This window comes from Schistocerca nitens, chromosome 9, assembly GCF_023898315.1.
Source record: "Schistocerca nitens isolate TAMUIC-IGC-003100 chromosome 9, iqSchNite1.1, whole genome shotgun sequence".
NCBI lineage: Eukaryota > Metazoa > Arthropoda > Insecta > Orthoptera > Acrididae > Schistocerca > Schistocerca nitens.
Window position 1 is genome coordinate 394,677,730 of NC_064622.1, and position 16,301 is coordinate 394,694,030.

A 16,301-nucleotide genomic window follows, 5' to 3' on the forward strand; every position below is an offset into this window, starting at 1 on the left:
TGAGTGTCCAGTCACAAATGGAAGAGACAGGGAGTGAAATTTAGGGTAGCAAAGCAAAAGCAGAAAAGCTTAACTCAGTTTTCAAATGTCCTTTCAAAAAGGATGACTCAGGGTATTGCTCAAATTTAATGTTGATACCACTGTAAAGATGAAGCGTGTGTTAGCATTGTTGACACACAGTGAAATCATTAAAACTGAACAAAGCTCCAGGGCCTGAAGTAATCATGATCATGTTTTACACTAAATAGGTGACTGAGTTTTCTCTGCATTAACTACAATTTATGAAGCTCCCTTGAACAAAACACTGTGTTCAGAAGTTAAAGGATAAAAATGGAAATGGGCATGTCATTGTGGGGCCAGGAGTCTCCCATTCGAGGAAGTCCAGCCACCGAGGCAAAGTACTTATTGCATTAGATGCCACATTGGGCGACTTGCACATCGGAGCTGTAGATGAAATGACAAACTGCCTATTGGCTTCTGTTTCGGGTTCTTCGGCCGACGTTCATCTAATGATTTTTCTGACGTTTCGCCAGCACGAGTGGCTGGCATTGTCAAAGCTTCACCCTCCATTGCCGGTGGTGAACTGGAGGCGAGCTCGCGGCCGCAGACTATATGTACCTGGCGCGCGGACGTTGGCGCGCCAGGTACATATAGTACATATAGTGCTGGCGAAACGTCAGAAAAATCATTAGATGAACGTCGGCCGAAGAACCCGAAACAGAAGCCAATAGGCAGTTTGTCAACAAGTGGTCACGAAAGCCTTAACAATTTTGTAGATGAAATAACATGATACCCAGTCCCTGAGTGGAGAAAATCACCTGCCCCAGCTGGGAATCGAGCCAGAGCCCCTTGGTGTGGCATTCAGCCTTGTTGACCACTCGGCTAACAGGGACGGACAGAAGTTAGAGGAAATGACAAGTCACACCTGTGTAAGAGAAGAGTGCCCAATGTGATCCACGGAACTACTCTCAAATATCCTTGACATTCATTTTTTGTAGAATCGAGCAACAGTCAGGACTCATATGTAATTAAGTGTCTTGGACAGAATTACCTCCATGCTGACCAGTAAAGATTCTGTGAACACAGCTCTTGTGATGCTCACATTACTTTCTTCAAATGACATATGGTTATCAAAAGTTCAGTTGGATGTGGGGTATCGAGTGAAATTTGTGACTAGATTTAGAATTTTTTTTTAGGATGATGCAGCAAGTTACCTTAGATGGCATGTCATTGACTGATGTTCAAAATAACTTCAGGTGTGTCCTATGGAAGTGTGATAGACAATAGTTCATGTCATGTACCAATAACGTTGCAGTCAGACTTTCAGCAGATGAAGCAGTTATTGACTCTGGTAACCCATAGCTGGGTGTAAAATTTTGTAGGAATGGGAAAGTAATCATGTAGGTTCAGTTGTAGGTAAAGCAGGTGGCAGGCCTAGATTTAGTTGTAGAATACTAAATAAATAAATAAATAAATAGTCAGCCTACAAAGAATTGTCCACAAAACACTTGTGTGTCCCATCCTAGATTATTGCTAGTGTGTGGTAAAAGTTCCAAATCAGACTAACAAGGATTATTGATCAGATACAGAGCAAGCACCCCAGTCCCAGGGTGGTTTGATTAGTGGGTGTGTCAGAGATGCTGAAGAAACTAAACTGGCATACACTTACACAGAAATTAAGATAAGACACAAACTATACTGAGAAAGCATACGTAATGTTAAGAAGGGATTTTAAGTGATGATTTGAGGAATATAAAACTACCTCCATAATGCGCACCCTAAAGATGGTGATTAATCAGTGTAGACAGTGGCATTTTAAACAGTAAGCCTTCCCATGTTCCATATGTGAATAAAACAGGAAGCAACCCTAATGTGTAGTACAGTGGGTTGTAGCCACTGACATCCACTTCAAGGTGGTGTGTAGAATGTAGATGCATATTTTCTCTGAATTTTAATCATAACACTATGCAGTAGCCCATAGACAAAACTGCTATGCTTGACAAGTTGTCTGGCAGTATGTGATTAACATGAAAATATTCACTTTCTGAAATGGTGAACATTGTGGACATAACCATAGCCTGTGCTTCTGAGAGTATCTTCTCCAACAATAAACATAATCTCAGGCAGAAAAATAATTCCTGACTATGCTGTCACAAAAATGAAATGTCAGGAAGGGTCTGTTTCCTCGCTTCCTCCTTGTTGCCTTAATAGTGTCTTATAATCGCACTCTCTTTCTAGATTTATTAAACTGTGCACTGCTTATTTTAGTGGCACTACATGTTTTCATTTAATGTATAACTAAATTGTTCCTTAATTTACTCACTTTTGCATCAGTGTCTCCACTAAATGGCCAAGAAAGTGTGAGGGCTGATACTACTAGAATATTGTCAAAACACATTAATAGCTAAAAAGTGACTTCTTGCTGTTAGTAAAGTTTTGATATTTTGTAAGGTACAATTTGCTGTAAAGGGATGTCATACAACCCTAGGTTTAACAATTTTCACTTCTAAAAATTCCATGACCATTCTAATGAAGCTTTACAGATGTTTTGTGGGTTTGTTGCAAATGGTAATCTGCACATTCAGGTGTGAAAGATTTATTTTAAAATGTCTTTGGTTTATAGTTGAGTTGGTGTAAGTAGATCCTCGACAGTTGAAGTGGGCTGGACATGGCAGCTCCGGATGCCTACCTTGACCAGTAATATTACACAATCTTGTAAATATCTGAAGGGCTAAACTTCATTGCTGTGAAGAAAGTTGAAAACTGGCAACAGTGCTGTGAGCTGTCTGGGGACTTAAAACATCTTGACTATAGTATATTTCATATGCCCTTTTGAAGGTGTATTTTGCACATCCACTTTTCTGTGTTTTTCTTTAACTTTGTCAATATGTGCTCATGTGAAAAAAAGTCATACCTATAATATTCTTTTTTCAGATCTGTATGACATAAAACGAGCTGTTGTCCACACACACTTGCTGAACCCAGAGTGGCTTGTTGGATATTTTGGTACCCTTTCTGTGGAGGATTCACTTGAATGCTTAAAAGCTATGCTGACTGCAAACATTAGGCAGAATTTGCAGATATGTGTCCAGGTTAGTAGCCAAACACAACAGTATTAGAAATGAGATTATTTTGGATTCACAAGCAAGCATCAAATGTAAGACATCATTGTGTGTGTGTGTGTGTGTGTGTGTGTGTGTGTGTGTGTGTGTGTGTGTGTGTGACTAAAAGGTAAGGGGGAGGGGATACCACCAACTTCTACACAGTATGGGTGGGAATGTTAGGAGTGGTGAGAGTGGGCGATTGGCCTTCACAGGCACATAATTTTAACACTATGCAATGTATCACCAGGTTTGCAAAATGTAAAAGTATACGGAGCTAAAAAGAGGCCATAAACATACTAAAAATGTGCTAAGATTGTCATCTATGGAGAAGCATTATGGGTGAGAGCATTTCCATTTGTGAACTCATAGCAGGCAGCTCGACCATAATCTCTTCTCGTATTGTAAAGGCTACTGCCTTGTTGATGCAACCACTCTCCTCTGTCATTGGCCATTAGATTGTTCCATGTAAATGCCACATACTGTTGTCTACTCAATATTTTCCTGATACTTTTTCCTAGACTGCCCCTTTCTTCCCCAGCACTTTTCCTTCAGGAATATGAACGACAATGTTGTCTGAAAAGTCCAGTAAAGTCTTTTCATAGTTTCTTTAATCTGTCATATCATATCTTATTGCTTCTCAGTCCTCCCCCCTGAATTTTAGCCCCACACTCATAATGTTGTCTTACGAAGTTGTGTTGGTAGTCACAGGGATGTGACTCATCATTACCTGTGGTGAAGCTTGGTTACTTGACACAGTAAAACTAACCTGCAAAGGGTGGTAAAGGAAGGGTGAGACAATCTTAATGAAAGCAGACATGCCAACTTTAATTCGCATATTTCACACTTCCGCACCCCCATCCCCATGGTGCTGCTGGTCCATCAGTGCAGCATGTTACTGAGACCCTTAGAATGAGGTTACTTGCCACAGCAAATAACCCAGTCGACAAATAAGTTTGTCTCCATCATGACAATCTGTGCCCCCATGTTGCAGCTCCCTTGCCAGAAACTGGAAGAAAGGAGATACCTCTCGCCCAGTCTCTTTACAGTGCAGACCTATTTTTCTGAGTTCAGTCTTGTTGGATCATCCAGGGAGGTACTAAGAGGCTAATGATTTTAGGATGACAAAGGCAACTTAGTTATGTTGTAACAGCAAATAAAGGAATTAAAAATGTCTTGTTCACATTTGATCCACTCTTGTAGACAATCGCAAAATTTGTACAAATTTTCAGTTTGTAATTAACTTCCATGAATAAATATAAACGTTCGTGTCCAATGTACACATTTCTGCTGAATGCAGGCAGCACTAGTCCATACAGTATTAAAGTTTGTGCGGTCTAGAGATTCCTTGGCTTTATCCTGTATCACATAAATATGAGCATTGTTACAAAATTTAAATCAGAAAAAATTGCTGTTTTGTTTTCTGGAAAAATAGAAATTTAAGAAATAGTTCACTTGTTAATGGATAGATAACTATTAGCCCATGTGAATTTTTGTGAAAAAGCCAAAAATTTGTGGGAGGTGCGCTAAAGATAAAGAAATTGAAGTAGCCAAATGTGCAATATACTTTCCTGGGCACATCCAAAATTGTGTGTTGTATGGTTTCTACCTTCTTGTGGCTTGTGAACTGACTCGCCCTACAAATTATGTAGGCCTACAGAATGACTTAGTATAAAGAATTCTAGTGATGTCTGACATAACTTTTTTTTCTGTCCGGTAATTAAAGTGATACCGACAGCTGGCATCAGTGACACAGTGTTTGAACCACAGTGCTGAAAGTTGCCACTACATTGACAGGAGACTATGGTAGCCTAAAACTGTGGTGACATTATCACATTACCATAAAAACTTAAATGAATTGCATTATGTGGTTAAGGCAGATGCACCTTAAGTTTCTTCTGTTGGTGTTATCTAATAATGCACGTTTGGTAGTGCTGCAGCTATGGGCTTTACTAATTCGCCTCCTTGCAACTGAGGTTAGGCTTAAAAGTTAATAAACATTTTTATTGAGAGTTTTTTATTGACGCATTGTTGCATGCATTGAAATTAATTATAGAAATTTTTTCTGTTCTGCTGTTGACATCTCAAACAGTATTTTGAAAACATTTGGCAGCTTCTTGATGTGATGAAAAATCCTACCCACACATTTTTTCTCTATAAGAAGCCAGTCATTAAGTAATAAATCAGGTGAATGTGTGCAAAGTGAGATTGATTGAAAGATTTTTCTCTTCACATAATCAGTAGTTTGAAATGCTGTGAGACAGCTGGCATTGCCATGATTAAGACCAACAATTCTGACAACTATTTCCTGATTTATTTTTTTTTATTGGTGACATATGGCAAAGAAATGGCTGTGTACTAGTCATGATTAAAAGTTCGTAAATCCTCTGATAGCCTCCACGAATGATGTCCTGTGGGGCCACTGACTCTGGCAAATCCCAAAGTCCTCAACTCATCTTGTGATGTGACCTGTATCTTGTTGGACAGATGAATGCCATTCAGCAAGCCAGGACAGGTGTGTCAGACAGTTTAAATGCTGTCTGATAGCAATCACATAGCCTGTAGTCTCAAGAGCCAAGGCTGAATGTGAAGTTACGAACAAGGAAAGGTCAAGTCAAGTGTTCCTGGTCTGTCAATCGATCCAGTTGTTCTACAAAAATATGGGAAGCCATGGAGACTATTTCCGGATACATCACTCACACTGACAGAGCATTTTGTGAAAGCTACTGCCAATGCTAGTCAAGAACTGGCATTTTGCCACTATTGTGTGACTGCAGATCGGGGCAAGTTGGATTACAGATCCAAAGATTGTCTTAAAATTGTCTTTTCTCCATGTGGGAGATGGAATTGGCTCTGTCTGACGCTAGTGATACTGCAGCCGGCTACAATGAAATCCAGTACTGCATGCTTTAACATTTGTCAGCAGTGTCAAAGTGAATCACCCTCAGATGTTTTAGTACGGGGGGGGGGGGGGGGGGGGGCGGCGTCATCCAAGATGTGGAGGCAGCCTTGCCTGCGGCTATCGAGCATAGGGGGTGCAGTCGTCTGCAAGTAGTTGCTCACGTCGGCACCAATGATGCCTGTCCCTTGGGTTGTGAGGCGATCCTCAGTTCGTACAGGCAGCTGGCGGATTTTGTGCAGACTGCTGGCCTTGCACACGGGGTGCAAGCAGAGCTCTCTATTTGCAGCATCGTTCCCAGAGTGGATCGGGGTCCTTCGATTTGGAGCTGAGTGGAGGGTCTCATCCAGAGGCTTTCTCTACTCTGTGACAGTCTTGGCTGCAGATTTCTAGACTTGCGCTATTGGGTGGGGAATTGTAGGATGCCCCTAGATAGGTCAGAGGTGCTCTACACAAAGGAAGCGGCTACTCGGGTAGCAGAGTACTTGTGGCGTGCACATCGGGGTTTTTAGGCTAGGCAGTAGTGCGAGGTGTCCTGATGAACACTCACCAGTCGACGTGCAGGCAGGGAAATCAGGATGCGCTCAGTGTAAAGACACTTCTAATATCAAGATATTAGCAGTAAATTTTCAGAGTGTTCAGGAATAAAGTTCCTGAATTTACTGCCCTCCAGGAAGTGTGTGGCGCACAAATTGTTCTCGGGACTGAGACCTGGCTGAAACCTGAGATAGGAAGTTATGAAACATTTAGTGAGGTTTGAATTGTGTATTGGAAAGACAGATTAGACACTGTAGGAGGTGGTGTCTTCATTGCAGTTGAAAAAAATATTGTCTACTGAGGTCGAAGTAGTGTGATTGTGAAGTTATCTGGACACGTTTAACAGGGCTAGGGGAAATAAAGTTAATTATTCGGTGTTATTACCGGCCACCAGGTTCCACCGTGACAGTTCTAGAATCATTCAAAGGGAGTCTACATTCTGTATCGCAGAAGTACCCGGATCATGCTATATTAGTCTGAGGCGACTTCAACCTACCTAGTATAGACTGGGATGTCTATGGATTCATTACAGGTGGTACAGACAAGCCGTCATGTGAATTACTTTTGAGCACATTATCCGAAAACTGTCTTGAGCAGCTAAATCGACAGCCAACGCATAATGGAAATATTTTAGATCTGGTAGCCACGAACAGACCAGACCTCATCGACGGTGTCAGTGTTGAGACTATGGTTATGAAAGCTAAAAAGTTAGTCAAGAAGGCTACGAGAGTATTCTTACTAGAAAGAGCAGATAAGCAGTTGTCAGCATCCCACTTGGTAAATGAATCGACCTCATTTACTTCTGGTATGCTGGACGTGGAAGAATTACGGAAAATTTTACACACGTTGTAAATCACGCATTGGACTAGTATGTGCCGAAAAAGTTGATTACGGATGGGAAAGACCCATTGTGGTTTAACATAGCAATTCAGAGAATGCTCAGGAAGCAAAGGCAGTTGCACTCGTGGTACAAGAAAGATAACAAGAATGAGGACAGGCAAAAGTTAGTAGATTTGTGCTGCTGTAAAAAGTGTCATGCGCGAAGCATTCAACCACTACCACCGTCATACCTTAGCAAAAGATCTTGCTGAACACCCAAGGAAATTCTGATCTTACGTAAAATCTGTAAGCGAGTCGAAGGCTTCCATCCAGTCACTCACTGATCAGTCTGGCCTGGCAACGGGAGACAGCAAAACGAAAGCTGAATTTTGAAATCTAGCATTTGAGAAATCTTTCATGCAGGAGGATCGACAAACATACTGCCGTTTGAGTCTCGTACAGATTCCCGTTATGGAGGACATAGTGATAGAAATCCCTGGGGTTGTGAAGCAGCTGAATGGGTTGAAAATAAATAAATCCCCAGGTCCTGATGGGATTCAAATTCGGTTTTACAGAGAGTACTCTACTGCATTGGCTCCTTACTTACCTTGCATTTATCGCGAATCTCTTGCCCCACGTAAAGTCCTGGGGGACTGGAAAAAAGCGCAGGTGACACCTGTATACAAGAAGGGTAGAAAGAGGGCTCCTCAAAAATACAGACCAATTTCCTTAACATCGGTTTGTTGCAGGATTCTCGAACATATTCTCAGTTCGAATATAATGAATTTCCTTGAGACAGAAGTTGCTGTCCATGCATCAGCTGTCCACTCTCCATTTTTACCCAGCAGATAAAATAATCCTAAAAATCGAGGATGCTCCCCTCAGACTACAACTGGGGAAGGAGGTGTTTTTCTGTGAGGCACATGGGTTTTGCGGGGAACTAAAGGGTAGATCTAGCAGCCTAGGTGGTGTATTCCGATCCTCGGTTATTTCAGTGTGCCGTCCCCCTGCATGCCATTACCTCGCAGTTGAGGTACAAAGTCGTGTGTTGATGGGAAGAAGAGTGGTGGGAAGTGACACAGTAAACTCTGTGTAGTAAAGCTGACAACTCGGTTGTGGTGTACCTTCTTCCAGCCACATAATGATGAGGTCCTTCTTACTGAGTTTTTGCGTGGGCCACAGTCACATGGTTCATGGCTTCTGACTCTGGCGTGAGGACCTTCCAGCGTGTGGTGCTTATAGTGTACAGCTCACTTTCATTTTGCAACCAGTGGGCTGTGGTGGATTTTCTGATTGTCATCTATTTTAAGTAATGTTCAAATGAAAGTGTTCAGAGTTTTAAAGTTTCATGAATTGTCAAACATCTTTCACAAGCTTTTAGGGAGAAGTCTTAATGTGTTAACAGGATGACAGGCTCTCACACATTTTTGTAAGTAATCAGTCAGGGACATTTACTGTGCATTTCTTTGTTCTTTTCTTGTTTTACTTGCATTTTAATCTCACATACAGTTACCTTTACTTTTCCTCTGTTTTAGTTTGTGTGAGGTACTGATTTTGTGGTTGATCAGAGTATGAAACAATTATGTTTGTCACATTGGTTTGCTCTGAGTGTAAGGTTGGTGATAACTTTGCCATTAAATGCCCATAAGCTGCTTCGCTCTCTTGCTCCTTCGTAACTGGATGTTGGATCAAAAAACTCCTATTGCGGGGTTCTTTAAATCTGAAGCTTGTTCATTTTTAGTTGCTGGCAAGAGTTGTTGGTTCACTCATTTTGTAGTGGTACGAACATGACAGTGCAAGTACACTGATCAGCTAGAATATGACTACCTACCTAATAGCCAGTAGTCCACCTCTGGCTTGGATAACAGCAGCAGTGCATTGTGGCATAAACAGTGAGGCCTTGGTAAGTTTCTGGAGTTTTGGCACCAAATCTGCATGCACATGCACAAAATCCCATAAATTCCGGGGAGGGGCGATGAGTTGTGATACGCTTAATCACATACCAGATGTGTTGGGTCAGGTTCAGATCTGGTGAGATGGGAGACCAGCACATCAATCAAAACTTCCCACTGTGTTTCTTGAACCAATCCAATCACTCTCCTGATCGTGTGGTGTGGCACATTGTCTTGTTGAAAAATGCCACTCCCATCGGGAAATGTGATTTTCTTGAAGTGGTGTACATGGACTGCAACCAGTGTAAGATACTTCTTGGGTGTCATGCATCATGGTGCCTTGCACGAGCTAAACGGGAGCCATGGAAGCCCAAGTGAATGTTCCACACAGCATGAGAGAGTTGCCACCAGCTTGTCTTTGGCCCGCAGTATGTCCTCCATTGGCACGAAGAAGGCATCAGACCATACAGTGTCTCACAGTGTCTGGCACTGTGCCAACATCCAGTGCCGATTGTCATGCGTCCATTTCAGTAGGGGTTGCCAATATCATGTTGTTAACATTGGCGGCGCCATAAGAGGCACGTAAATGTGCAGTGTGAAAGACTTGGCCCCACTTGATCTGTACAGTAGTTTCTCGCTGTCATTGCCGGATGTCGGTTGTTTCGCATATTGGCACCAACTGCAGTCCGGAAATATTTTTATGAAGTAGCAATGAAGTATAATGCTTCAAATTTGTCTGTAATTTCTATGAAATAAGAGAAAGTAAATTATGGTAACAGTGACACATTAAAAACTTAACAGCAGTTCACAGTGTTGAAATAAAGTAGCTGATCTGGTAACTTTGTCTACATAATATGCCTACATTTGCTTGTAGTGCTTGAAAATGGAAAAATTAACATAGAAAACACAGTTCATTTTCAGTTTTCATCCTTCAGCATTGGCTATTCATAATGACAAAATAGTGGTGTGATCCCCAACGAAATTTTTGAAGAGAGTTGCAAAGAATTAGAATCAGTAGGAGAATAACTTCAATATTTTGGTTCTATTTATATGGAAACTGAGTCAAAATTTTTCAATCCTAATTAGATTCCTACAGGAAATAAGAGAGAACCAAATATTTGATCTGCTCAAACAATCCAGTTCAGTGTGCATGGAAGAAACCAGTATAACTGCTATCCCTAAAATGACTGACATCAAAGAATGATACTCGCATGGATTTGCCATGTGGATACAGTGCTCTAGTTGATTCTTAAGCCGCCAATAGCTTTATAAAATGGTTGGAAAAGCACACATTCACTTACATATTCATATTTGGTCGTTGACAAGTTTTTCAGCCCGTCTGTATTCACATCTGACATAAAAGTAACTATCTGCACTTTAAAGAACAATAGTTAGAGGTCAGTTATGAAATGTGGCCAAAGTAGCTCTTGGATGGGTGGGCCATAACTAAATGGTTAATAGATGGTGATCCATTATTTAATAATTATTGAAAAATTGTCATCTCATCCATATTTACATGTTGTTGTTGTTGTTGTTGTTGTTGTTGTTGTTGTTGTTGTTGTTGTGGTCTTCAGTCCTGAGACTGGTTTGATGCAGCTCTCCATGCTACTCTATCCTGTGCAAGCTTCTTCATCTCCCAGTACCTACTGCAACCTGCATCCTTCTGAATCTGCTTAGTGTATTGATCTCTTGGTCTCCCTCTACGATTTTTACCCTCCACGCTGCCCTCCAATACTAAATTGGTGATCCCTTGATGCCTCAGAACATGTCCTACCAACCGATCTGTTCTTCTGGTCAAGTTGTGCCACACTCCTCTCCTCCCCAATCCTATTCAGTACCTCCTCATTAGTTATGTGATCTACCCATCTAATCTTCAGCATTCTTCTGTAGCACCACATTTCGAAAGCTTCTATTCTCTTCTTGTCCAAACTATTTATCGTCCATGTTTCACTTCCATACATGGCTACACTCCATACAAATACTTTCAGAAATGACTTCCTGACACTTAAATCTATACTCGATGTTAACAAATTTGTCTTCTTCAGAAACGCTTTCCTTGCCATTGCCAGTCTACATTTTATATCCTCTCTACTTCGACCATCATCAGTTATTTTGCTCCCCAAATAGCAAAACTCCGTTACTACTTCAAGTGTCTCATTTCCTAATCTAATACCCTCAACATAACCCAACTTAATTCGACTACATTCCATTATCCTCGTTTTGCTTTTGTTGATGTTCATCTTATACCCTACTTTCAAGATACTGTCCATTCCGTTCAACTGCTCTTCCAAGTCCTTTGCTGTCTCTGACAGAATTACAATGTCATCGGCAAACCTGAAAGTTTTTATTTCTTCTCCATGGATTTTAATACCTACTCCGAATTTTTCTTTTGTTTCCTTTACTGCTTGCTCAATATACAGATTGAATAACATCGGGGAGAGGCTACAACCCTGTCTCACTCCCTTCCCAACCGCTGCTTCCCTTTCATGCCCCTCGACTCTTACAACTGCCATCTGGTTTCTGTACAAATTGTAAATAGCCTTTCGCTCCCTGTATTTTACCCCTGCCACCTTCAGAATTTGAAAGAGAGTATTCCAGTTAACATTGTCAAAAGCTTTCTCTAAGTCTACAAATGCTAGAAACGTAGGTTTGCCTTTCCTTAATCTTTCTTCTAAGATAAGTCGTAAGGTCAGTATTGTCTCACGTGTTCCAGTATTTCTACGGAATCCAAACTGACCTTCCCCGAGGTTGGCTTCTACTAGTTTTTCCATACGTCTGTAAAGAATTCGTGTTAGTATTTTGCAGCTGTGGCTTATTAAAAAGCTCACATCTGTCAACACCTGCTTTCTTTGGGATTGGAATTATTATATTCTTCTTGAAGGCTGAGGGTATTTCGCCTGTCTCATACATCTTGCTCACCAGATGGTAGAGTTTTGTCAGGACTGGCTCTCCCAAGGCCGTTAGTAGTTCCAATGGATTGTTGTCTACTCCGAGGGCCTTGTTTCGACTCGGGTCTTTCAGTGCTCTGTCAAACTCTTCATGCAGTATCGTATCTCCCATTTAATCTTTATCTACATCCTCTTCCATTTCCATAATATTGTCCTCAAGTACATCGCCCTTGTATAGACCCTCTACATACTCCTTCCACCTTTCTGCTTTCCCTTCTTTGCTTAGAACTGGGTTTCCATCTGAGCTCTTGATGCTCATACAAGTGGTTCTCTTTTCTCCAAAGGTCTCCTTAATTTTCCTGTAGCATATTTACATAAATTATAAAAATATTATGCATAACATTTGGCGTAATAAGCTATCGCAAAGACTTGCTTAACTTCAAATTTATTGTAATGTCTTTGCCTTTGATGTAAACAGTTAGAAAAAGATAATTGAACTTAGAATTCCAAACCTCATTTGTGTTTTATTTCAAATTAAGTTTATCTAAAGAATTTGCTGCTTTGGTTATGATATGTAGCTCATAGCAAGTGTTACACTATGTACAAAGTTTAAAATATAACCTTTCTCATAGAAGAAACGTTAACAATTATTGAATACACATTACATGCTCATTGCTTTTTTCAGATTGCCACAAAATACCACGAACAACTAACAACAAAAGCTCTTATAGATTTGTTTGAGTCATTCAAGAGCTATGAAGGTCTTTTTTACTTCCTGGGCTCAATAGTAAACTTCAGCCAGGACCAAGAAGTGCACTTCAAATACATTCAGGTAATTGTTTTACAGTTCTCTTACTTACTGTTCACTGACTAATGATTAAATGGCATATTTGACTAACAGTCTGTGATGCAATTAACCAGAGATGAAGTCTACCTTTGCTTTAATAAAAACCTGCTGTTTTTTCTGACATTCATTGCTTATTCTGTTTAAATTTCTCTAGATCATGATCTTTAACTTTTATTGCTTCCTTTGCTGACATGGCTATTTCTTACTAATTTTGAATTAGCTCATTGATAATTGTATTAACAGCATGGCATGGGATTGCCCGAGTCTGCATGTATTGGACATAAACATAAAAGCATTTGATTTTGCAAACTTAAAATGCTGCAGTGTACACATGATAAATGGATATTGAGCACCAGTAGGAATTCTAGGACTCCCCCTTAGATCAGGTGTGTTTTACACAGGAAGCAGCGACTGCTGTAGCAGTGCCAGTTTTTTTGGTAAGAGAAATCCCTCCACAGGCCTGATAAGATGTAATCAAAATTTGGCCACGGAATATTATCTCTCATTTGAGTAGCATTCCTCATAATCAGAGATAGATGATGATACATTAGTTAACTGAAATAGTGTCTATGGAAAAGTCCCAGATAGTCTTGCTTACAGATAATAACAATGCCCACATATATTCTGTTCATCATAAGAATAAACCTCATGTAAACTTTACACCTTGTATTCTTGCACGTTCGCTTGAATCTCACTGGATTTAGTTTCATGTGGAGCGGAAGCAAAGTTGTGATTGTTACAGTCAAGGATGATCATAAGGATGTTTTATGCAATTTCACACACATAGACTGAGCAATAATGTGCGGGACAACAGCTTTACTGGCACTTAAAGCTTAGACAACACAGGCCAACCAGTGGTCAAATTAGCCTGCAATGATGTGAGCAGTTGCAGTTTGTACGTAAAAAGAGATGACCAAAGAAACAATATCGCTTTAAAGAACTCCAGCACTACAACGCACTTCTTAGGTGACCAGATGGAAAGCATAAAATGATAATGTTCTCGCCTAACATAGTATCCTGATTACAGACAAGAATGATGAAAAGATCTTAAGTTATACGGTAACTATTCTGAGCGAGCCATATCTGACGGAAAAGCATACTACAGGGATTTCACGGTATTGTTGAATATTGAAGCCACTGAAGGTATTAATTGCAGTCAGTCTGGTAATCTCTCAGCTACTTCCATATCTGAATCTGAGAAATAAATTTCAGTACTGGAACAATCATCTGCTGCATTGATAACCAGTTGATCAACAACAGAATCCATGAATGTACCCTGGCACTGCATTTTATCCTCTTTCTTACGAAGTGTCATTCTATATCCCACCAATATGCGGCAATGAGATGGAAAGAGCTGCATGTGTTGGTTCCAGTACATGTGGCAGCTTAACAGTCTCATTTCACGGTCCAGATCCCTTAACTTGGCTCCAGATCGGTTCTCTTGGGTTGATGCTGTAATGGTACAGTGGCAGATGTAAAAATGCAGCGTTAGTATGGTGTGCTCAGTGCTGTGAAAAAGATTGATTTCATGTTTCTACTGCACATCTACATCTGTGGTATAAAACAATGGACATACTACAAATAGAGTATTTAGTTTCTCTGTAACAGGAAGCAGCCTCAGCCAATTTCATACTGCGTATTAACAGCCCAACACTTTTAGACAGAGGCTATGACTAAACACTATTTTTGAAATAAAAACTACGTAACCAATGCATGATTAAGAAAAATGTTGATGTCTATTAACACATTTGAGTATCTTAGTTTCATTTAACATAACTTAGTAATAATACATCAAATACACAATTAGGACATACTTCAAAGAAACATCAGTGTACATGTGCTAAGGCTTATGACCAAATTAGAGCACTAAACATCACTTCAAACAAGATATTTCTGCTTAGTAGGAGAGGCAAGAAAAACATCAAAAGTTTTGCATCACTTCAGTTCAGTGTGTTCCAGAACCTGTACAGGGATCGCTCTGCTGATGACTGTGCTAGTAACTTCCCACATATGCCAAGGAGTAGACGCCCGTCCCCGTGGGGCATCGGGACTCCCCGTAATGCCCATCCTGCCAGATAGCCTTAGCTGTGGCTGGGTGGCACCTGTGGGAAGGGGCCCTGGTCGGAGTGGGTGGCATCAGGGTGAATGACGTGGGATGAAGCAGTCCATCTCGTGCTGGTGGTGAACCATCAGCAGTCTCTAAGCATTCAAGAGCTCAATTCAACACACAGAAGTAAGACCCCAAATTGTTCCCCTCCCTGGCCACACCATGGGAGGAACATCAGCCTAAGAATGGCAGCAGCTCTTACTTGCCTCAGTACCTTGTTAGAGCGCTGATGAAGCCTCAGTTTTTAGTCGAACATTTAGAGGACAAATTTGGGGAGGTGGAGAGCTTGTGCAAAATGAGATCTGGGTCAGTCTTGATCAAAACAGCATCATCTGCTTTGTCACGGACGTTACTTGCTTCAGACAAGCTGGGGGATGTTTCTGTAACCATCACGCCCCCTGAGAGCTTGAATATGGTCCAGGGTATTATATTTCGCAGCGACCTTCTTTTTCAGTCTGACGATGAGCTGTGCGCCAATTTAGAGTGGCGAGGTGTAAATTTTGTCCAGCGTGTCCATTGGGGTCAGCCGGATAATCAGGTAGCACTGGTGCCTTCATCTTGGTCTTAAAGGGTGATACATTGCCCGAGAAGGTCAAGCTGATGGTGTAACACTGTGATGTAAAGCCCTATATCCCTAACCCGCTTAGGTGCTTTAAGTGCTGGAAGTTCGGCCATATGTCTTCCCGCTTTTACTGCATTTTGTACTGCTGCTCCAGTACGGGTGTTGCTGAGCGGTGCCCACAGGAAGTCATCCACAAGGTGCAATCATGGGCTCTAGCCCACAGTTTCCAGTTTTCAGCCGCAAAGTCGTGTGTTACGCACTTCTGTCAGTGTCGTACAGTTCATCTGGACTCTGAACTTTACCTTCATTACGCTCCACTGACTGTAGTGGAGACATATCGATTATTAGGACTGGTTTCTGATGCTCGATTGACATAGCTTCCTCATCTCCGTCAGCTTAAGCAAAAGTACTGGCATCATCTCAATGCCCTTCATTGGCCTAACACCACCAATTGGGGTGCAGATTGCTCTATGCTGCTGTGACTCTACACTGCCCTTGTTCAATCTTGAATTGACTATGGAAGTGTGGTTTATGGTTTGGTAGCACCCTCAGCATTGAATTTACTCAGCGCTGTGCAACACTGTGGGGTTAGACTAGCGACAGGAGCTTTTGGAGTGAGTTTGGTGACCAGCGTACTGTTGGAGACTAG

General features: G+C 41.2%; 1 protein-coding gene across 1 annotated transcript in view; it reads left to right on the top strand.

Moving 5' to 3' along the window:
- The window catches only part of LOC126203927 (clathrin heavy chain), a 146,713-nt gene that overhangs the window by 96,388 nt on the left and 34,024 nt on the right, over positions 1-16,301 (top strand). The window contains exons 14-15 of the mRNA XM_049938323.1: positions 2,935-3,092; positions 12,822-12,968. Coding sequence (XP_049794280.1) covers positions 2,935-3,092; positions 12,822-12,968 — 305 coding nt within the window. The remainder of the gene's footprint in view (positions 1-2,934; positions 3,093-12,821; positions 12,969-16,301) is intronic.